The 23,239-nt window shown below is 42.2% G+C and overlaps 1 protein-coding gene across 2 annotated transcripts; it reads right to left on the reverse strand.

Annotated features, from left to right (window-relative positions):
* Positions 1-910: 910 nt before the first annotated feature.
* LOC139541940 (putative RNA-binding protein Luc7-like 1) lies at positions 911-23,119 on the reverse strand. 2 transcript variants are annotated; one of them, XM_071346855.1, is made up of 10 exons: positions 22,897-23,119; positions 20,255-20,349; positions 4,577-4,675; positions 4,317-4,427; positions 4,083-4,226; positions 3,280-3,456; positions 2,912-3,000; positions 2,697-2,738; positions 2,429-2,593; positions 911-2,283 (listed from the first exon to the last, which is right to left on the reverse strand). In XM_071346855.1, exons 1-10 carry the CDS (start codon positions 22,955-22,957, stop codon positions 2,136-2,138), a joined length of 1,131 nt encoding a protein of 376 aa, XP_071202956.1. In that variant the 5' UTR covers positions 22,958-23,119; the 3' UTR covers positions 911-2,135. The 2 variants fall into 2 exon arrangements, with proteins under 2 accessions (XP_071202956.1, XP_071202957.1); XM_071346856.1 differs by lacking the exon at positions 22,897-23,119 and adding an exon at positions 20,816-20,928.
* Between the last annotated feature and the right edge of the window lie 120 nt (positions 23,120-23,239).

The following is a 23,239-nucleotide window of genomic DNA, read 5'->3' on the forward strand; positions in this document are numbered from 1 at the left end:
TATATATGTTTGCATCTAACTTCAAGTGACTGACATACATGAAGCAAAAAAGAAAGAACATTTACAAACTGCTGACTCAGCATCAACATATTGGAAAGTGAAATGGACATAAGCAGGTGCTGTGCTTAAGACATTGTTCCCAGCACCAAGTGTCATAGGCCAAAAACAGGGCAACGTAGCGGACTACCAGGGCCACGCAGCGGACTACCAGGGCCACGCAGCGGACTACCAGGGCAACGTAGCGGACTACCAGGGCAACGTAGCGGACTACCAGGGCAACGTAGGCAACTTCTAGGGTCACATACAGTAAGAAGCCTGGAACAGTAATTCTCAATCCAAAACAGCATTACTACTCAAAACTGAAGCATGCAAAGTCCATCATGTCTACACACATACGTCACCGCTCGCATGCCAAGACTATGATAATAAGGGTTAATATTTGTATTCATAACATGAAAACTTGGAACAAACTTGTAAAATTCTATGGAGAGGAGAAAAAAAAAATAGCAACCGTTTGTGAACACAAAGGACAATAAATTCTAAAACTTAAGAAAACCTTGTCCGTATTAGTTATGACATTAAATTGAACTGCTACAAACTCTTCAGCGATAAACATCCTCAGTTAGTATAAACCACAGATATAGAAGCAGAGGGTATTTCACAAGCTGACAGAAATGAGCTTGCTGATGTTCACAACTGACCAAATTCCCTTTGATTTCCAAATGTCCTGATCCAGTCAAACGAGAACAATATGGCTTAGTTTATCAATCTTAGGCCAGATATGTGCAGAAGAGATTCTATAATTACTGGTATGTTAAATATTTAGTGCAACATCAAATGGCAAATTGATGCAACCAGCATTGTGAAATAGCCTCTAGGAAGGGAAGAAAGCCTTGCACGGAGAAGCCAATCCAAGACAGTAATGCTGGGTCGTGTTTATTAGGGAAATAACTGAAAACATTTAGCAACGTTTTTACAGGAAAACAAAAATGTAGGTTTCTTATTGGACAAGTCCAGGTGACCCCTCCCTGTTTCAGTCCAGTATCTTCCTTTTGGTGCCTAATGAACACCACCCAGGACAGTATGCTGGAGGTATAATTATGCAAAGTATCTCAATCACACATAGAAATTCTTACAGTTTAAAATTAACAGTATCATAAAACACAGCAATATGGAAATGCTCTATTCTTTAAGTTTATGGCCAACGGTCATTCATTTATCCTTCCTCTAGTTTCAGTTACTGATTCCCCCAGGAAATTAATATTCAGGACAGTTTGATAGAATATTTAATCATATGCATGTCATCAACAGCCATCACATCTAACATACACTGTCAGGACTTTATGTACTCCCACGCCCAATGTTCAACAACCCCCCCACACCTTTATCACAGGATAACGCTTGAAACTAAAATATATATGCATGTACAATATACAGGTGACAAAATAAAGGAAACACCAACATAACGTGTTTTAGTAGGGCGTTGGGCCACCGCATAGATTCTACAAGTGTCTGGAACGCTATTGGAGGGATGCGACCCCATTCTTCCACGAGAAATTCCATGATTTGGTGTTTTATTGACAGCGGTGGAAAACGCAGTCTCGGGCACCGCTCCAGAATCTCCCATAAGTGTTCAATTGGGTTGAGACCTGGCATATGGTTTACACCGTTTTCATGCTCATCAAACCATTCAGTGACCACTCATGCCCAGTGGATGGAGGCATTATCATCCTATGGGGGTATAGCCATGGTAGGCAAAATAAAGGCAGGCCCAGCATTTTTATACATGACCCTAATTATGATGCGATGTTCATTTCTTAATTAACTCATGAACCACATGTGTGGAGGCACCTGCTTTCAGTATACTTTGTTTTACTGAAGTGTTTCCATTATTTTGGCAGTTACCTGTATATACTTCTGTGGTCATATAAGCGCTATGTATTTGGGACAGTGGGTTGGCTGAAATATCGGTCAAAGCAAAACATCTCAGGATAATTTTGATAAGGGAACGGAGGGAGAATTCATACAAGGAGAGAGTTCAAATAGATGTTATGGACAGATATGAAAGAGAGACAGACAAAAGGAGGTTGTGTGTTGAGGATGGAGACAGCGAGAGAGAGAGACAGATAGAGTCCTCAAAGGTCTCTATCCCTGACCTCCGCCCGGCGGGAGTCTGTTCTCCCGTTCTGATCCCTGCTCTCCTGCCGCTGCTCCGAGGATCCCCTCTTCCTGCTTCGCTCCCGTGAACGGTCTCTGGAGGAGCGATCGCGATCCCTAGACGACCTGGAACCGTAAACACTGTCTTGTTACACACAAATCTGTGTGTGTGTGTGTATGTCGTGTGTATATATTATGATAAGAAGCTTTATGATTAAGTGTGCACTTGTTTAAGTAATGAGATGGAACTTGTGTATGTGTACACTCCTACTTGTGTCGGGAGCTGGGCTCGTGGCTGTGGCGGCCGCCCTTGCTGCGGGATCGGCTGCGGTGGCGTCGCCGCCTCTCCCGGTCCCTGGAGCGCGAGCGGGAGGAACGCCGCTTCTCCCGAGACGAGGAACGCGAACGGCGTCTCCTACGGTCGCGAGAGCTGGACCTACAGCATGGACACAGAGAAGTGTTTTATACAGCAATAAACTAGGAGATAGTGTATTCAATAGAGTTCATGTGGCAGTAGATGGCTGGTGGCCCATACTAACCTTCTATGTTCCCTGCTCCGTTCCCTGCTCCGTGATTTGGTCCTATAAAGTGACAGAAAACAATTGATGAGATGCCACAGTGAAAATATCTGCATTTGTCTCCACATACAGTACATGGATTGATTATATTTTCCAAGAAGTGCTGCAATCACCACCGACATGTGTATAAAATCTGCCTACATCAATTTCATGATTTTTGCAAAGTTAAGACCCACCTCTTCTTCATCTTCTCCTCCTTCTCTCTCTCTTCTCTCCTCTTCAGACGATCCTGGTTCCTCTTCTCCTGCTTTTCCAGGACGGTTTTCTGATAGAAAATGGTCAGCAATGACATTAGCCTCAGTGTTTATATTAAAATGTCTTCATGTTAATACATTCTAATGTCAAAAAGAATGTCCTTGCTGCAAAATGTAAATTAATCCCAAAAGGGAGATGTTTCCTGTACTTTAAATCAAAAACAAAGTCCCTGTGGAATCCTCAAAAGGTGAAAGCAGTCAAAAACAAAATCCCCTTTTGAGGATTATACTTCCACATCTCGCTAGGTGTATTCAGTAACCTATTTGGTCTGAGGTGGTTCAGAGCATACCTTCAGGGCTTCCAGTTTCTCCCTGATCTGGATGAAGCCCAGGTGCAGCTTCCCGCCAAAGTGGTCGGCCAGGCGACGGTCGTTGTCGTGGAGACCCAGGTAGGCCGAGCACACCTCGCAGACGCGAAGCTTCTGCTGCTGGAAACTGGAGGCAGGCATGGAGTTTCTGTACTCCTCCTGAGAAGGACAGAACCGAAGAGATGGAGAAAGATGAGTCAGGATAGGAAAGAAGGGGGTTCGAGTTCAGTATGGCAAAAACAAAGTGAAACCGGATGGATCCACCTAAACTTGTCCAATAAGAAAACATTTAATTTCCCATTGCAAAATGTTTTTGATACATTGTGCCCTACTGAACACGACCCAGGACTACATTCAAAATCAAATCAAATTTTATTGGTCACAGATGGTTAGCAGATAGCGAGTAGAGAAATGCTTGTGCTTCTAGTTCCGACAGTGCAGCAATATCTAACAATTCCGCAACAACTACCTAACACACACAAATCTAAGTAAAGGGATGGAATAAGAATATGTACATATAAATATATGGATGAGCGATGACCGAGCGGCATAGGCAAGATGCAATAGATGGTATATAATACAGTATATACATATGAAATGAGTAAGACAAGATATGTAAACATTATTAAAGTGGCATTATTAAAGTGACTAGCGATCTATTTATTAAAGTGACGTATTCAGTAACCTATTTGGTCTGAGGTCTGTATTCGGTAACCTATTTGGTCTGAGGTGGGCTAGTTTGATGGAAAATAAACACACTGAGTAAAAGAACCCCTCCTCCTCACCTCAGCATCCCTCTTCCTGCTGCGCACTTTCTCCACTTCCTGTAGGACCTTCTGGGCCTCATCCACATTCCCCTCGGCACCCAGCTGCTCTGCCTTGGCCAGGAGCTTCCCAATCTCCTCGTTCAGCTCGTGAACCGTCTCTGCCTTGAGAATAACAAACACAACACAAGTCAACAACAGCATAAAATGTGTCAAAATCAAAGATTCAGTGAACCCGGTTCATCTTGCCCTCACCTTTTCAGCCACCTCCGCACTGATCTCGTCTTGGGTCTCAACTAGTCGTTTCTTGGCCAACTCTGTTCTCCGGTCGCAATCGGCAATGAATGACTCCAGGTGGTCCACAGCCTATTGTCGACAATAGAAAAGTAAACTCCATATAAGTCAATGGAACACAGACTGCTGCACTGGTAAGATGAACTGGAAGAAGTACAACTAACTTGCCCGAGGGGATAAATTGTTGTTTTTAAATCGAGCCGACTGTGGATATCACTTACGTCAAGCTCAAAGAAGAGGTCTCTCTCCTTGGAGGCAATTTCATAGTCGGCCCGGAGTGCCAGGTCGTGGGTCTTCGCACATTCTCCCAGATCCATACGCTGTTGATGAAGTCAAAGTCAGCCAGTCAAGACACAGCCATAGATCCAACATAGTCTGCAGTGAACTACTTTAGAAGTCACAAAATATTCAGAATAGATCAACCACTATTACTGACTACACTTCAACTGCTGATTCAATCATCATGTAAGGGTAACAGAAATGGTTCCTGGCAAAGAAAAAGAGACCAAGGCTCGAATTTAAATAATTTAATTGGTAGCACTGGTGCTCCCAACTTTAAAAAGTTATGAGTACCACATCAAATTTAGGAGCACCAGAAAATAAATATATATTTTTTAATTGATTGATAGCCTATATTGAGCCTTATTTTGAAGCACACGTTATGCCCTACAAACTAATATGTAACCCTTGAAAGATATACGTTTATTATAATAGCTAAAATGTTCATACAAATACCTTGCATTGAAATACAAAGTCACTTGGAATAGTAGGTTTCTTCATTGTGTTAAAAGCACTATTTCCTATTGAGGCGATTTATATTAAATTCTACACTGTCTCTTTAAGAAAGTCAAGACAGTGACATGCAAGAGATTTGTCATAACCAGGGATGCAAACTGGCAAAGGTCCAAAAAGGTGGAGAAAAAATAATAAATGATGCACGGAAAAGTGAAAAATCTGTGTAAAATAAAATACACATATTTTCAGAGTAGGGTTGTAACAATACCAAAATTGTACTAACGATGTGATACCAGGCCAAAGGCCTCCCTGTGATTGGGTTCCAAGGAATGTATTAAGGAATATACAGTACCAGTCAAAAGTTTGGACACACTTACTCATTCAAGGGTTTGTCTTTATTTGAACAATTTTCTACATTGTATAATAATAGTGAAGACATCAAAACAATGAAATAACACATATGGAATCTTGTAGTAACCATTTTTTTTTTTAAACAAATCTAAATATATTTTATAAACACTTTATAAAGTAACGTCCTCGCACTGTCAACTGCGTTTACGTTCAGCAAAGTTAACATGTGTAAATATTTTTATGAACATAACAAGATTCAACAACTGAGACAAACTGAACAAGTTCCACAGACATGTGACTAACAGAAATGGAATAATGTGTCCCTGAACAAAGGGGGGCGTCAAACTCAAAAGTAACAACCAGTATTTGGTGTGGCCACCAGCTGCATTAAGTACTGCAGTGCATCTCCTCCTCATGGACTGCGCCAGATTTGCCAGTTGTTGCTGTGAGATGTTACCCGGCTCTGTTACCCCACCAAGGCGCCTGCAAGTTCCCGGACACTTCTGGGGGGAATGGCCCTAGCCCTCACCCTCTGATTCAACGGGTCCCAGACGTGCTCAATGGGATTGAGATCCGGGCTCTTCGCTGGCCATGGCAGAACACTGACATTCCTGTCTTGCAGGAAATCACGCACAGAACGAGCAGTATGGCTGGTGGCATTGTCATGCTGGAGGGGCATGTCAGGATGAGCCCGCAGGATGGGTACCACATGAGGAGGATGTCTTCCCTGTAAGGCACAGCGATGAGATTGCCTGAAATGACAACAAGCTCAGTTCGATAATGCTGTGACACACCACCCCAGACCATGATGGATCCTCCACCTCCAAATCGGTCCCACGCCAGAGTACAGGCTTCGGGGTAACGCTCATTCCTATGACGATAAACACAAACCATCACCCCTGGTGAGACAAAACCGCGACTCGTCAGCGAAGATCACTTTTTGCCATTTCTGTCTGGTCCAGCGACGGTGGGTTTATGCCCATAGGCGACGTTGTTGCCGGTGATGTCTGGTGAGGACCTGCCTTACAACAGGCCTACAAGCCCTCAGTCCAACATCTCAGCCTATTGCGGACAGTCTGAGAACTGATGGAGGGATTGTGCGTTCCTGGTGTAACTCGTGCAGTTGTTGCCATCCTGTACGTGTCCCGCAGGTGTGATGTTCGGATGTACCGATCCTGTGCAGGTGGTGTTACACGGTCTGCCACTGCGAGGACGATTAGCTGTCCATCCGGTCTCCCTGTTGCGCCGTCTTACAGTACAGACATGGCAATTTATTGCCCTGGCCACATCTGCAGTCCTCATGCCTCCTTGCAGCATGCCTAAGACACGTTCACGCAAATGAGCAGGGACCCTGGGCATCTTGCTTTTGGTGTTTTTCAGTAGAAAGGCCTCTTTAGTGTCCTAAGTTTTCATAACTGTGACCTAATTGCCTACTGTCGGTAAGCTGTTAGTGTCTTAACGACCGTTCCACAGGTGCATGTTCATGAATTGTTTATGGTTCATTGAACAAGCATGGGAAACATTGTCTAAACCCTTTACAAGAAGATCTGTGAAATCATTTGGATTTTTACAAATTATCTTTGAAAAGACAGGATTTTTACAAACCATCTTTGAAAGACAGGTGAGTTGATTTGATATTTTTCAAAGTAGCCACCTTTTGCTTGACAGCTTTGGCATTCTCTCAACCAGCTTCATGGGGTAGTCACCTGGAATGAATTTCAATTAACAGGTGTGCCTTAAGTTCATTTGTGGAATTTCTTTCCTTCTTAATGCGTTTGAGCCAATCAGTTGTATTGTGACAAGGTAGGGGTGGAATACAGAAGATAGCCAATTTGGTAAAATACCAAGTCCATAAAGGGTGGCAACTTTGAAGAATCTCAAATATATTTTGACTTGTTTAACACTTTTTTTGATTACTACATGATTCCATGTGTTATTTCATAGTTTTGATATCTTCACTATTATTCTACAATGTAAAAAATAGTCAAAATAAAGAAAAACCCCTGAATGAGTAGGAGTCCAAACTTTTGACTGGTACTGTAAATGCATAACGTCTGCATTTTCATTGTGACAATAAGGTGACAGCACACTAGGCCTATATGAAATCATCTTTAGCCTACTCTTCAGACAACTTTACACACAGCCTACACACTCTTCCCAAAAGTTAGGCACCAAACATAATTTAAGGAATAGCAGAAAAATATACTGATTTGATTCAGATTTAGCTTAGAATTACATTGATTAGGCATATGATTCGTACCTTTAAAGCATCTGAGTAAATCAAATCAAATCAAATTTTATTAGTCACATACACATGGTTAGCAGATGTTAATGCGAGTGTAGCGAAATGCTTGTGCTTCTAGTTCCGACAATGCAGTAATAACCAACAGTAATCTAACCTAACAATTCCACACTACTACCTTACACACACACACACAAGTGTAAAGGGATAAAGAATATGTACATAAAGATATATGAATGAGTGGTGGTACAGAACGGCATGGCAGATGCAGTAGATGGTATAGAGTACGGTATATACGTATGAGATGAGTACTGTAGGGTATGTAAACATAAAGTGGCATAGTTTAAAGTGGCTAGTGGTACATGTATTGCATAAAGATGGCAAGATGCAGTAGATGATATAGAGTACAGTATATATACATATGAGATGGGTAATGTAGGGTATGTAAACATTGTATTAAGTGACATTGCTTAAAGTGGCTAGTGGTACATTTTTACATAATTTCCATCAATTCCCATTTTTAAAGTGGCTGGAGTTGAGTCAGTATGTTGGCAGCGGCCGCTAAATGTTAGTGGTGGCTGTTTAACAGTCTGATGGCCTTGAGATAGAAGCTGTTTTTCAGTCTCTCGGTCCCTGCTTTGATGCACCTGTACTGACCTCGCCTTCTGGATGATAGCGGGGTGAACAGGCAGTGGCTTGGGTGGTTGTTGTCCTTGATGATCTTTATGGCCTTCCTGTGACATCGGGTGGTGTAGGTGTCCTGGAGGGCAGGTAGTTTGCCCCTGGTGATGCGTTCTGCAGACCTCACTACCCTCTGGAGAGCCTTACGGTTGTGGGCGGAGCAGTTGCCGTACCAGGCGGTGATACAGCCCGACAGGATGCTCTCGATTGTGCATCTGTAGTACACCATCTATGCATTTTCTTTTTTTCCTGTGCCATCCACTTCTGTGCATAGCTACGGTATCATGTTGTTAGCTAGCTAGCCAGGTAACATGACTAAACAAGATCGTTATCAAACCAAAAACTTGCAGCCAGCGACATGGTTTATAAAATTATATAAAACGTGCACCAATTCACAGTAGAAAGGGGAGAAGGTAGCTCTGGTAATATGGGGCATAACTTTTGAGTTTGGGCTAGATACTCGTGGATTTCAGTAATGTAAAAGGCACAAGCATGGCTGTCACCGTGCTCTATTTTTCCTCTATGGCAGTGGTACTTAGAGGCTACGTGACAACGAAGCCTAGTCAGACTGGCCTGCTTGTTCTTACAGGCGAAATTAAGATACGTATCCACTTCGCTCGCACTGCAAGCCGCGCTAATATTTTAAACAAATGTAACAGAAACCCCATCACTGTCTGCACATCCCAGCTAACCATCGCGGCTAAATAACATTTTAAAAATGACGGAGAGGCGCAGAAGGAACCGACGGAGAGAAGCAGCTAAGTAGGCTAATGGTTGGTTAGGGGGATGCGGCTGGCTGCTCACAGCTGTCACAGGTGATATTGGATGAAGCACTCATTCTGATATGCCGTTACACTCCGAACTCTGATATTCTATATTTGTAGGATGCGTAGGGATGCATTCGGTGCTCAGTCATTGATTTTGAGAGAGAAGGTAGTAATCACACAGGGAGGAGATATGGTTGCTATAGCTCAATGGGTGCACACAGAAGTTAAGTATAATTGAGTTGCTTATGGCAGACTGCAGTACCCTAGTTGGCCTTCAACTGGAGTTACTCAATGAGGGGGCAACACTGAGCTAGCGTGTAACATCACTTCCAGGAGTAGCTCAAACTTCGTATGTTGTGTCTCCAGGAGACGAGAACTTAACTGACTTCATTTGGCTTCAATGTGTTATTGAGTCTTCACATAGGAATGAATGATGCCATGTGATCGATGGCTTTGTCCCTTCATATATATACAGTGTACAAAACATTAAAAACACCTTCCTAATATTAAGATTCATCTGCTCTTTTGCCCTCAGAAAAGCCTCAATTCGTTGGGCCAAGGACTCTACAAGGTGTCGAAGCGTTCCACGGGGATGCTGGAACATGTTGACTCCAATGCGTCCCACAGTTGCGTTAAGTTAGCTAGAAGTCCTTTGGGTAGTGGACTATTGTTGATACACACAGGAAACTGTTAAGTGTGAAGAACCCAGCAGTGTTTAAGTTCTTGACACAAACTGGAGCGCCTGGCACCTACTACCATAACCTGTTCAAAAGGCACTTAAATATTTTGTCTTGCCCATTCACCCTCTTAATGGCACACATACACAATCCATGTCTCAATTGTGTTAAGGCTTAAAAAGCCTTCATATGTTTCAATCTATGTCAGGAAAGAGCAGGTGTTCATAATGGTTTTGTACACTCACTGTAGTCATTGGTAGCAGATGTATTGTTGGCCGTTAGTTCACTCCAATCGGGGGGGGGGGGGCATTAGAAATGATGCAAAATTATTTGGCTAGATTTTGGGTTCAATCTGCAATATTGAAGCTGATCTACCCCCCCACAAAAATAAAAAGATTTGTCCTTCATTCATTGCTATGATCATTGATCTCCTAAAGGGAAAAAATGTAATTCTAAGAAGCTATCCCTTTTCCTTTCTTTATGTGCCCCCAAATGTTTAGCTAGCTAATGAGTTTACAAATGGTTAACGCCTTGTTCAATCATGTTAACGGCCCGTCAGTAGTTTCAGAATAGCTGCGACATGGTATATGCCCCTAGAGAGAAATTATTATTATTATAATTTTAAAAAAGTAAAAAAATAAATAAATAAAAATCGCCGGTAATAACCATTCAAAGAAGTTTGGGCTAGCAAAGCCTAATCATTACAATAATTATTGTCTGCGTGATTTTTTTCCTTGGCGCTCTGGTGCTTCCATATAAAAGTGTAGGAGAATAAGACCAAAATGATCACACTTTAGAGCCCTGGAGGTAGAGACAGCGAAAGTAGGGGTGCAGCAGCACCCCCAGTTTTGCGCACCTTTGAAGTTCAGACGGGAACAGTAATAATAACTGAAGTCTGGACACTGACTGTAGGCTCATATGTAGACCATTAACTCCTGCATAATTAAGTGTATTGCAGTAAAAGGACCCACCAAATGTTAATATTGTCTCAGGAACAAGAGTAGAGAAATATGACTGCTTTCTTTCAGCATCTTGAGAGAATGTGAATGTGTGGATAGGGACTGGTGTGTCGCCTAAACGGGATCATTTTTTTTAGCGACATAAAAGCTGACAGTATTTCATTTTCAACCACATAAAACATGCATCCAAGATCAACTTAAATACTATCAGAAACATGGTTGATCGTTTTCACAGCTTTTCATTTCTTTAAAACTGGTCAAACTGATGACATTATGAAATTTTGTATGTACAATGCCTTCAGAAACTATTCATTCCCCTCGACTTAATCCATATTTTGTGTTACAGATTGAATTCAAAATTGATAACTTTTCCCGTCACCAATCTACACACAAAACCCCATCGCAAAGTGAAAACATGTTTTTCGAATTCAAAACTGTAACTAGGCCACTCAATGTGGTCTTGATAAGCAAATCCAGTGCATATTTGGCCTCGTTTTAGGTTATTGTCCTGGTGAAAGGTGAATTTGTCTCCCAGTGTCTGTTGGAAAGCAGACAACCAGGTTTTCCTCTGGGATTTTGCCTTTCCTTAGCTCTATTCCATTTCTTTTTATCTGAAGAACTCCCTAGGTCCTTGACAATGACAACCATAACCATAACATGATGCAGCTAATGTGTATTTTTCCAAATACAGTACATTCAGAAAGTATTCAGACCCCATGACTTTCCACATTTTGTTATGTTACAGCCTGAAATATCACATTCACCTAAGTATTCAGACCCTTTACTCAGTACTTTGTTGAAACACCTTTGGCAGCGATTACAGCCCCGAGTCTTCTTGGGTATGAAACTACAAGCTTGGCGCAATTGTATTGGGGAGTTTCTCCCATTCTTCTCTGTAGAACCTCCCAAGCTCTGTCAGGTTGGATGGGGAGTGTCGCTGCACAGCTATTTTCAGGTCTCTCCAGAGATGTTTGATGGGGTTCAAGTCTGGGCTCTGGCTGGGCCATTCAAGGACATTCAGAGACTTGTTCCGAAGCCACTCCTGCATTGACTTAATTGTGTGCTTAAGGTCATTGTCCTGTTGGAAGGTTAACCTTTGTCCAAGTCTGAGGTCCTGAGCGCTCTGGAACAGGTTTTCATCAAGGATCTCTGTACATTGTTCCGTTCATCTTTCCCGCGATCCTGACTAGTCTCCCAGTCACTGCCGCTGAAAAACATCCCCACAGCATGATGCCGCTACCACCATGCTTCACCGTAGGGATGGTGCCAGGTTTCCTCCAGACGTTACTCATCCAAGGGCTTGTAAGTAAGCATTTCACAGTAAGGTCTAATGATAGGAATTAACAGAAAATGTACTACTGGTGATATACAGTGCGTTTGGAAAGTATTCAGACCTCTTCCCCTCAAATCTACACACAATACCCCATAACGACAAAGCGAAAACAGATTGACATTTTTGCAAATGTATTAAAAATAAACAAATACCTTAAGTACTCAGTACTGCTATGAGGCTCAAAATAGAGCTCAGGTGCATCCTGCTTCTATTGATCATCCTTGAGATGTTTCTACAGCTTGGAGTAAAGCATCTGAATACTTTAAAACTTTTTTTTATTTTCTACATTTGCTGAACTTTATGAAAACCTGTCTTTGCTTTGTCATTAAGGGGTAGTGTGTAAATTGATGAGCAGAAAAAAAACTATTGAATCAATTTTAGAATAAAGCATTAACTTAACAAAATGTGGAAAAAGTCAAGGGGTCTGAATACTTTCCGAATGTACTATATGTAATGGGGAAGTGCGTATAGAGATACATATATTTGCTACTGCTCGACAAAAATAATAACAATATTGGTCGACCAACAGCCTATCGACCAAACAATCGACCAGTTGACTAATTGGGGTCAGTCATAATTTCTTAGCCACTTATTTTTTGCCATTTTACTTTAGAGCCTTACTGCAATGGGGATGCATGTTTTGGAATATTTTTTATTCTGTACAGCCTTCCTTCTTTTCACTCTGTCATTTAGGTTAGTATTGTGGAGTAACTACAATGTTGTTGATCCATCCTCAGTTATATCCTATCACAGCCATTAAACTCTGTTTTAAAGTCACCATAGGCCCCATGGTGAAATCCCTGAGCAGTTTCCTTCCTGTATCTATGTAGTGACTGGGTGTATTGATACACCATCCAAAGTGTAATTAATAACTTAACCTAGAGCTGGGCGATATGGCAAATCAATTACCACAATATCTATATATTCTTTCATTCAATAACGATAATTATCACGATATTAATCAAATAATGTATAAAAGGTGCATATCTGCGTCAGACTCAAGAATGCCTGAACAAACCGAAGGCTTCAATGTTTCTTATGCATGGTCAGAAGTAGAACTCACAAATAACATTAACTCCACTTTTATTAAAGCTATAAAGCCTTACAAGTTATGAACAAGAAATAAAACCAAAAACAAATAGTGCAAGTCAATGTGCATTATGACTGTTAGACTAATGGCACATCACAGTTGAAGTAGTTGTCTTAGAAAGATAAGTCTGTCTACGGTCTCTGGCTTTAAACAGGTCACCATGTTGCCACCTGTGCTAAAAACACTGAAGGGGAGCTGGTCGCAGGAATGAACAGGCAGCGCTTTGCCAGGTGGTTGACTTTGGAAAGTTTCTGGGGTGGATTGTCCACCAGTCCAGGTGATTGGTTTCGCTGTCAGCATCAGGAGACTGAAGGTAGCAGCTGAGTTCCTTTTCTACCAGCTGGATTTCAGTAAGACCTGTGGTGGTGGAGCATGACTTTTCTCTTTTTAGCTGGCAATTGTGGTGAAGCAGCAGCAACGTCTCCCTGTGCTGGGCTTGGGTTTTCATGTCCCTCATTGACTATCTCTGTGACAGCTCTTGCTCGTGTTGATATAAACCGAGGGTCGACTAACAAGGTTATGTCCAGGAGGTCATCTGTGGATAGGTCATCACATTTCTCATTCAGATAGTCCATGACTATCGTTTATGGTTTGGGTGAGCTCTGTTTCATGACGTCTGTATTGAACAGGTGTAGTACCGGCTTCAGGTAAGACACACTGACATAAAGAGTCACCAGACAGAGCATTTGTGAATTCTAGGAATGCCTGGTTGATGAACTCAAGATCATCTATATCTGTATAGGTGGGAGTTAAGTGCCGGGTCTTATTGTCAATGGACACGACCAGTGAAATGACTTTCTCCTGCTCCAGGACTCTATGCACCATCTTTTGACGTGATCCCCACCTGATAGGTGACTGTCACCAACTTATGCTGGGGTAGGTTGCGTTCTTTTGAACCAGGTCTCTGTTCTTTTTCCACAAATAGGAAAAGGCACCTACCACTTTCTTACACACTCCAATTGTTTGATCTACCCGTTTGTCTCGACCCACTCTCTCTAAGAGAAATCAAGAGATTTTAATAAAAAATTTAAAAATCTCAATTCTCTCTTTAGTTATGTACAAATGTAATATTTTACTTAATCAGTTAATGAAAAAAAAATGCACATTTAGTTTCATCTTACCAACCACTTCAAATATACACAATTGACAAGGTTACTTACCAATGGCCAAGTGCAGACAACGTCCAACACATTGCAGTCGGGTCCATTTGTTGATTTGAGCGGCCTGTACCACGTTCGCACCCCTATTCGTTGTAATGCAGACCTGTCTATCTTGACTGAGTCCCCAGGAGGTGAGTGTCAATGCTATAGCTTCAGCCGTTTGGTTGTCGGGAAAGTATGATGTTTGAAGGCATTTATTTTGAAGATTCCACTCTGTCAATATAGCGGATAGTGAGGCTACTATAAGGCTCTGACGTGCGACTAGACCAGAGATCGGTAGTAGTAGAATATGTAAAATCTGTCTTGAGCTGTTCCTCAACTTTTTCCCTACACTCGGCGTAGAGTTTAGGCAGTGCAGTGTGAGAGAAAAGTTTGCGGCCAGGGTCCACGTACCTGGGGTAAATTAAATTGATAAGCCTCTTGAAACCTTCCTTTTCTACTGTGCTAATTGGTAGCATGTCCTTAGCAATGCAATGCATAATAGCATTTGTGATGTCTTTGTCTTTTCGATGTTTGCTTGTAGGGCATAAAACGCTGTCAGTGTTGACTGATTCGGGCAAACATCCCTAGATTGGCTGGTGCTTGAGGGGCTTTTATCAATACCGTGGCGCAAGCTCAAACTTCCTGCATGTTCCAAAGAGCGATTTTGCTTCAGACGGTGAAAAAGGTTTGTCGTATTACCAGAATTGGTAGCCACAGGTCTACGGCACAATTTGCACCGAACATTGCTCTGCTCTTTGTCGGACATCAAAAAGCCAAAACAAAATGACTGAAACAGTTTAACCCTTTTTATCAATAATTTCTTCGTTGGAAGCTGATCCTCCATGGCTATCACTGCCACTGTTTTCACCTACATCACTCACCTTTCGAGGTTAACAGTGGCTACTCCATCACTCGAGGTGCTAAGTGGTTTTTAGTGGGCGTTTACCTCTCCACGTGCATATTGTCACTTCTCCGCACGTTCCTGCTGTGTCACAGAGGTGAAATGGACTGCTGTACCTAATTATTCTATATCGGCATTACCGAAAATTAATCTAAACGTTTTTATTTCGTTATTGAGGGAAGTAATTACCTTGATAGGTATTGATATATTGCCCAGCCCTATCTTAACCATGTGCAAAGGAATATTCAATGTCTCCTTTTTCTATTTTTACCCATCTACCAATAGGTTTTTTAATTTTTTAATTTCACCTTTATTTAACCAGGTAAGCCAGTTAAGAACAAGTTCTCATTTACAACTGCGACCTGGCCAAGATAAAGCAAAGCAGTGTGACACAAACACAGAGTTACACATCGAATAAACAAATGTACAGTCAATAACACAATAGAAAAGTCTATATAAAGTGTGTGCAAATGAAGTAAGGAGGTAAGGCAATAAATAGGCCGTAGTGGCGAAATAATTACAATTCAGCAAATAAACACTGGAGTGATAGATGTGCAAGTAGAGATACTGGGGTGCAAAGGAGAAGAAAAAAATATATAAATCAAATAAATAACAATATGGGTATGAGGTAGTTGGATGGGCTAATTACAGATGGGCTATGTACAGGTGCAATGATCTGTAAGCTGCTCTGATAGCTGATGCTTAAAGTTAGAGAGGGAGATATGAGTCTCCAGCTTCAGTGATTTTTGAAGTTCGTTCCAGTCATTGGCAGCAGAGAACTGGAAGGAAAGGTAGCCAAAGGAGGAATTGGCTTTGGGGATGATCAGTGAAATATACCTGCTGGAGCGCGTGCTACGGGTGGGTGCTGCTATGGTGAACAATGAGCTGAGATAAGGTGGGGCTTTACCTAGCAAAGACTTATAGATGACCTGGAGCCAGTGGGTTTGGCGACGAATATGAAGCGTGGGCCAGCCAACGAGAGCATACAGGTCGCAGTGGTGGGTAGTATATGGGGCTTTGGTAACGAAATGGATGGCACTGTGATAAGACTAAATCCAGTTTGCTGAGTAGAGTGTTGGAGGCTATTTTGTAAATGACATCGCCGAAGTCGAGGATCGGTAGGATAGTCAGTTTTACGAGGGTATGTTTGGCAACACGAGTGAAGGATGCTTTGTTGCGAAATAGGAAGCCGATTCTAGATTTAATTTGGATTGGAGATGCTTAATGTGAGTCTGGAAGGAGAGTTTACAGTCTAACCAGACACCTAGGTATTTGTAGTTGTCCACATATTCTAGGTCAGAACCATCCAGAGTAGTGATGCTAGGCGGGCGGGTGCGGGCAGCGATCGGTTGAAGAGCATGCATTTAGTTTACTTGCATTTAAGCGCAGTTGGAGGCCACGGAAGGACTGTTGTATGGCATTGAAGCTCATTGGGAGGTTTGTAAACAGTGTCCAAAGAAGGGCCAGAAGTATACAGAATGGTGTCGTCTGCGTAGAGGTGTATCAGAGAAACACCAGCCGCAAGAGCGACATCATTGATGTATACAGAGAAGAGAGTCGGCCCGAGAATTGAACCCTGTGGCACCCCCATAGAGAATGCCTGAGGTCCGGACAACAGGCCCCTCCGATTTGAAACACTGAACTCTATCTGAGAAGTAGTTGGTGAACCAGGCGAGGAAGTCATTTGAGAAACCAAGGCTGTTGAGTCTGCCGATAAGAATGTGGTGATTGACAGAATCGAAAGCCTTGGCCAGGTCGATGAATACGGCTGCACAGTATTGTCTTTTGTTGATGGCGGTTATGATGTCGTTGAGGACCTGAGTGTGGCTGAGGTACACCCATGACCAGCTCGGAAACCAGATTGCATAGCGGAGAAGGTACGGTGGGATTCGAAATGGTAGGTGATCTTTTTGTTAACTTGGCTTTCGAAGACCTTAGAAAGGCAGGGTAAAATGGATATAGGTCTGTAACAGTTTGGGTCTAGAGTGCCTCCCCCTTTGAAGAAGGGGATGGCCGCGGCAGCTTTCCAATCTTTGAGGACCTCAGACGATACGGAAGAGAGGTTGAATAGGCTAGTAATAGGAGTTGCAACAATTGCGGCAGATCATTTTAGAAAGAGAGGGTCCAGATTGTCTAGCCCAGCTGATTTGTAGGGGTGCAGATTTGGCAGCTCTTTCAGAACATCAGCTGTCTGGATTTGGGTGAAGGAGAAAATGGGGGAGGCTTGGGCAAGTTGCTGTGAGGAGTGCAGAGCTGTTGACCGGGGTAGGGGTAGTCAGGTGGAAAGCCAGGTGGAAAGCATGGACAGCCGTAGAAAAATACTTATTGAAATTATTGATTATCGTAAACTTATCGGTGGTGACAGTGTTTCCTAGCCTCAGTGCAGTGGGGAGCTGGGAGGAGGTGCTCTTATTCTCCATGGACTTTACAGTGTCCCAGAAGTATTTGGAGTTCATGCTACAGGATGCAAATTTCTGTTTGAAAAAGCTAGCCTTAGCTTTCCTGACATCCCTAAAAAGTTGCATATGGTTTGGTCCATTTGATGCCACAGGATGTTTTTGTGCTGGTCAAGGGCAGTCAGGTCTAGAGTAATATCTGTTCCTGTTTCTACATTTTTTGAATGGGGCATGCTTATTTTAGATGGTGAGGAAAGCACTTTTAAAGAATAACCAGGCATCCTCTACTGACGGAATGAGGTCAATATCCTTCCAGGATACCCGGGCCAGGTCGATTAGAAAGGCCTGCTCGCTGAAGTGTTTGAGGGAACGTTTGACTGTGATGAGGGGTGGTCGTTTGACCGCGGACCCATTACGGATGCAGACAATGAGGCAGTGATTGCCGAGATCCTGGTTGAAGACAGCAGAGGTGTATTTGGAGGGCAGGTTGGTCAGGATGATCTATGAGGGTGCCCATGGTTACAGATTTGGGGTTGTACCTGGTAGGTTCCATGATAATTTGGGTGAGATTGAGGGCATCTAGCTTAGATTGTAGGACGGCCGGGATGTTAAGCATATCCCAGTTTAGGTCACCTAACAGTACAAACTCTGAAGATAGATGGGGGCAATCAATTCACATATGGTGTCCAGGGCGCAGCCGGGGTCTGAGGGGGGTCTATAACAAGCGGCAACAGTGAGAGACTTATTTCTGGAAAATTTGATTTTTAAAAGTAGAAGCTCGAATTGTTTGGGCACAGACCTGGATAGCATGACAGAACTCTGCAGGCTTTCTCTGCAGTAGATTGCAACTCCACCCCCATTGGCAGTTCTATCTTGGGGGGAAATGTTATTGTTGGGGATGGAAATTTCAGAATTTTTGGTGGCCTTCCTAAGCCAGGATTCAGACATGGCTAAGACATCAGGGTTTTGGCGGAGTGTGCTAAAGCAGTGAAAATAACTAACTTAGGGAGGAGGCTTCTAATGTTAACATACATGAAACCAAGGCTTTTACAGTTACAGAAGTCAACAAATGATAGCGCCTAGGGTATAGGAGTGGAACTGGAAGCTACAGGGCCTGGGTTAACCTCTACATCACCAGAGGAACAGAGGAGGAGTAGAATAAGGAAACGGCTAAAGGCTATAAGAACTGGTTGTCTAGTGCACTGTACGGTATTCACTACTACACTGGGCGAGCAGGGGACACAGCATTCAGAAAAAGCTGACTGGCGCGTAGATTGTTCTGCGGCGATATCGTAACAGAATAGCCTGTTGAGACCACATCGGGCAATCTCGTCGGCAGTCCAGTCGTGATAGATCGGCGGGGCTCCGAGATGACAATAAAGGGTCCAGGCCAATTGGCAAAGGAGGTAATTGTAGACCTAGAATTAGTTGGTCTATGGGCCTCGCTCGAGGCTAGCTGGTGCTTGCTTCGGGACAGAGGCGTTAGCTAACAGTAGCCACTCGTTTTCAGCTAGCTAGCTAGGAGTATTGATCTAGTGTAATGATCCAGAGTGGCAGAAATCCAGTAATATGGCAGAGAAGCAGTCCGATATGCTCTGGGTTGATATCGCGCTGTGCAGACTGGCAGGTGATTGTCCGAGCTAAGGCTGGCTGATTCCAGGGAAAAGAGGCGAGGACAGCTAGCTGCGGCTAACAAAAACTAGTAGCTAGCTAGCTCCTGATGGAAGTTCCAGTTATAAGGAATAAAAATAGCAGATCCGAACCACATTGGGTGAGGCGGGTTGCAGGAAAATATATTTAGTTTGTAGATATGAGTGAGATTAAGTGATATATACGAAAAAAGGCTGACTATTTACAAGGGATAAGACACGGGATAAGACAAAGACAGATATACACGTCCTACTGCGCCGCCATCTTGGATTAAAATTGTTGCCCTTCATTGTAAAACCTCCCTGATCTTTATGGCTGAATCTGTGTTTGACATTCACTGCTTGACTGAGGGACGTTACATATAAATTGTATGTGTGGGGTACTGAGATGAGGTAGTCATTCAAAAGTCATGTTAACTTACTTAGGCTAGCCATAACAAAGGGATTGAATATGTATTTACTTAAAACATATCAGCCTGTCATTTTTAATTCATTTGTAAAAAAAAATCTAAAAACATAAGTCCACTTTGACATTATGGAGTATTGTGTGTAGGCCAGTGACACAAAATCTAAATTTAATTCATTCAAATTCAGACTGCCACACAACAAAATGTGGAAAAAGTCAAGGGGCGTGAATACTTTCTGGAGGCACTAAAATCTTCCCGGTTCCTAAATGTCCTCGCTCCACGAGAGAAGCAGAAATGTATGAGAGAACTTGTCCAACGTCAACTAGATTATTGATGATGCATTCTATCGATGTAGGACATTATTCTGGTGAGCAAGGCTTTATTTGGTATTCTAGAGCAACGAGACAAGTTCACTAAGAAATAGCCTACCAAATATAAGAAATGATAAGAAAAACATCTAAACAAGGCTTTAAAAAAATATTTATTCCCTGCACCCTCTGTCAAAACGTATTCCACCATCCCTGTCTGGAGGAGACACAATGGAAGAAGAGAGTGCTGAGTCTACTTACAGTCCCGGAGAGGATGTCGTGGGGACAGCAGTTCAGGAGATGGCTTTTGCAGACCCTCTCATCAGTGAATTTGACCCTCTGCCGCGTCTCATCCCCTGAAACAGTACAAAACCAACAGTTAGAAAGACCTCACATACTCATCCACTAGAGCGAGGTATCCAATGCTTCAGCATAACTATGTGTGCCCATATTAGGGTAAAGGGGCATAGATTTGACCATTTTTACAATTGCATCTTGGGATTCTCCTTATTGGGGTGATATGAACAGATACATTGAGCTACAATGTATCGTACTGACAGAATGCCTTTGGACAGTATTCACGACATCCACTTGGGGCCTGCATTGGGGCCTGAGTGGCGTGTCCCTGATGGCTTGATGTATTTTCTGCCGTGACTTGGAGGCTTACCTTACCAGAGCCTCGAAACTACATGAATAATGTAATAATATAGGCCTACGTTTGGCTAAGACTCAGAGTGACTTTCCACTCTCGTGTCTTTCTGAAAGCACTTGTTCAACTAAAGAATATTGGCCTATAGAAAAACAACATGGTAGTAAGCTTACTGTATGGGTGTTCTTATGAATGACATGGACAGGTTCATCAGGCTACCTTGGTCTCATGGCATTGTCATTCAGCTTAACTGGGCTGCCTGTGTCACTGTAACAGCTGTTACTGTGTCAGCTAGATCTCCTCCTAACTTCAACAAAATAAAAGGCCATTAAAAAAAGATTTTGGCTTAGCCTATAGTTGGCGCCAACCAAGTCCTTGACACAAATGGAACATAGAAAATAATAAAACCAAGGGGGGAAAAAATGGTAGTTTTATACACACTGCGAGCTGCAACATATACTGTACCCATCTGCATCTTCAAGACCTCAGCTGCAGAATTTTAAACCCACGGTAGAAAAGTATAAAATGGGAACTGTTTTCTTGCCCATACCTGTAGTAAGGAAGTTGATATGAATGACACACAAGTCAGATTGTATTGCTTGACAATAGACGTCTTCCTTGACAATAGACGTCTAAAGCTCCTTGGCTTTCAGTGCAACCAGACAATGTCTTAGTTCAGGCTGCATGTACTACTTCCAAATTGTAATTCAAAGAGTCATTGAAGATTTTAATATCCTTGTTGTGATGCTAAAAAAAGTACAACAACTTCCGGAAAGCAAACAATTGTTTGGATTACTATTGTTCATAACAGCTTTAAAAATCATGTGACTCACGGCTCGATGAACATGAGGCTTTTCTGCAACTCCTTTGCAGATTGAAGTAGGCTGGCAAAGATACACTGAACCTTTATGAATAAAATAAAGGGGCCACAATTGTTCAATTTGTATGCAACATATGTCGGGAAAAATTTGAATTCATCTCAACACTCACACACAACCCCAATCGACAAACTCACTTTGTTAGTCTGATTAAGCCCAAAGAAGAACCATGGATTGAAGTCAGTTTATCCGACTTTACGTTACCATTGTAGACATGACATCCTTACTAAATGGCGGCTGTTATGTTTTTAATGTTTGTATCCTTGTAGCCAGATACGTCATTTACTATGGAAGTGGTGCTTCTAGAAATGCTACACGATATAGTAGATACTGTGCAAGGTATGACTAACAGTTTTAAGCTCCTGTCAATGTACAAAAATATTGTGCTAGTTCTACTTTCAAATTTTTTGTTTACTATTTGCATCAGCTTTTTTAGTATTTCCAACATGATGTATTCTTATTTATAATATAGTGTGTTTGTTAAACACCAAAGGTTAAAGTCCAGCATCTAAAACATTTCTTTGATCACACTATAGATCACTTATTTTGATCAATTCCAAAACGTATTATTGGTTAGATATACATCATATTTTTGATGAGTTATTTCTAGTGATCATGTCTTGTTAAACATTGTTTTATGCTTTAGATTATTTGCCATTTTAACCCACTTTCGCAGGCATTGTTCTGGAGCTAGAGCTGCAAGCATTGTAGGATGTTGCATTTGCTTCTGTCATTAAGGGTTGTGTGTATAACCTTGTTGATGGGGGTATTAGGTGGTCTCATCTTCCAACGTCAATTTGCCAGACGGATCATGATAAACGGATAACAAAACTATTACACCTCATAGCAAAACAAACTGCTTAATACTAACATAGAAATGTACTTTTTTCACACATGCATATAACATTGTGTAAGTGTCATAGTGTAAAAATGTTTAACTACCCACAATGTTCTAAAAACAGAGTTACATGGCAAGTTCTAATAACTTAATTCTTAAGTTAATCGAAAATATTATGAAAATGTAGCTATAACATGAGTTTATCCCTGATTTTTCAGAGACCCCTTAAACTCTGAAGCCCCCAAGGGCCCTATAGTTGAGAATCACTGATCTAGACGGCTGGTCTATCAACAATTAATGGCGAAGTGGACGTCATTAGCTATGGATACAAACATTAAATCGTGAAACAACAACTAGGCCGGGGCCAAATCATGAATGAGCTCCTTTTATGTCACACAAACGTCCTCTTGTACGCCATTCATTAAAGGTATGCCCATCTGACACACGACACAAAAACGAGTTTGCTAGGCTAACTGCATCTGGCTCCATCTTTTAGCTAGCACGCTAACAAGCTAGCCACCGCCTTTTTGCTACTCACCGTCCCTCGAAGTCCCCATTAGTTGATCGAGCAAAGCTCTCATTTGAGCTTGGGCCGACATTGCTGTGGGTAAATTGTTTAAAGCTTCTCCACACAACACAGACGATAAGACAGTCTATGGAGGTGTATCCTATATTATTGATGAAATATGTTTACTCTTTGGACAGGCTTCTTCAACGATCTCGCCAGGCCCCTCTTTCGCAGTTGAGGAAATGACGACACCTCCTATTATTGAAAACACGCCCATATGCTAGAATTTGCCAATTGGAGTGACGGTTGGTAAGAAACTAACCAATCACAGCTACTTGAACGCAAGTTTTCTCATTTCACGTACATAACCAGA

The sequence above is a fragment of the Salvelinus alpinus genome, chromosome 17, assembly GCF_045679555.1.
Source record: "Salvelinus alpinus chromosome 17, SLU_Salpinus.1, whole genome shotgun sequence".
Lineage (NCBI taxonomy): Eukaryota > Metazoa > Chordata > Actinopteri > Salmoniformes > Salmonidae > Salvelinus > Salvelinus alpinus.

Bases quoted from the DNA above. Each gene is read 5' to 3' on its own strand.
- LOC139541940 (XM_071346855.1), bottom strand. From the start codon at position 22,957: ATGTCGGCCCAAGCTCAAATGAGAGCTTTGCTCGATCAACTAATGGGG. The intron at 20,350-22,896 runs GTGAGTAGCAAA...GTACTGTTTCAG, and splicing joins AATGGGGACTTCGAGGGACG to GGGATGAGACGCGGCAGAGG. The intron at 2,594-2,696 runs GTTAGTATGGGC...TCCATGCTGTAG, and splicing joins CGGAGCAGGGAACATAGAAG to GTCCAGCTCTCGCGACCGTA.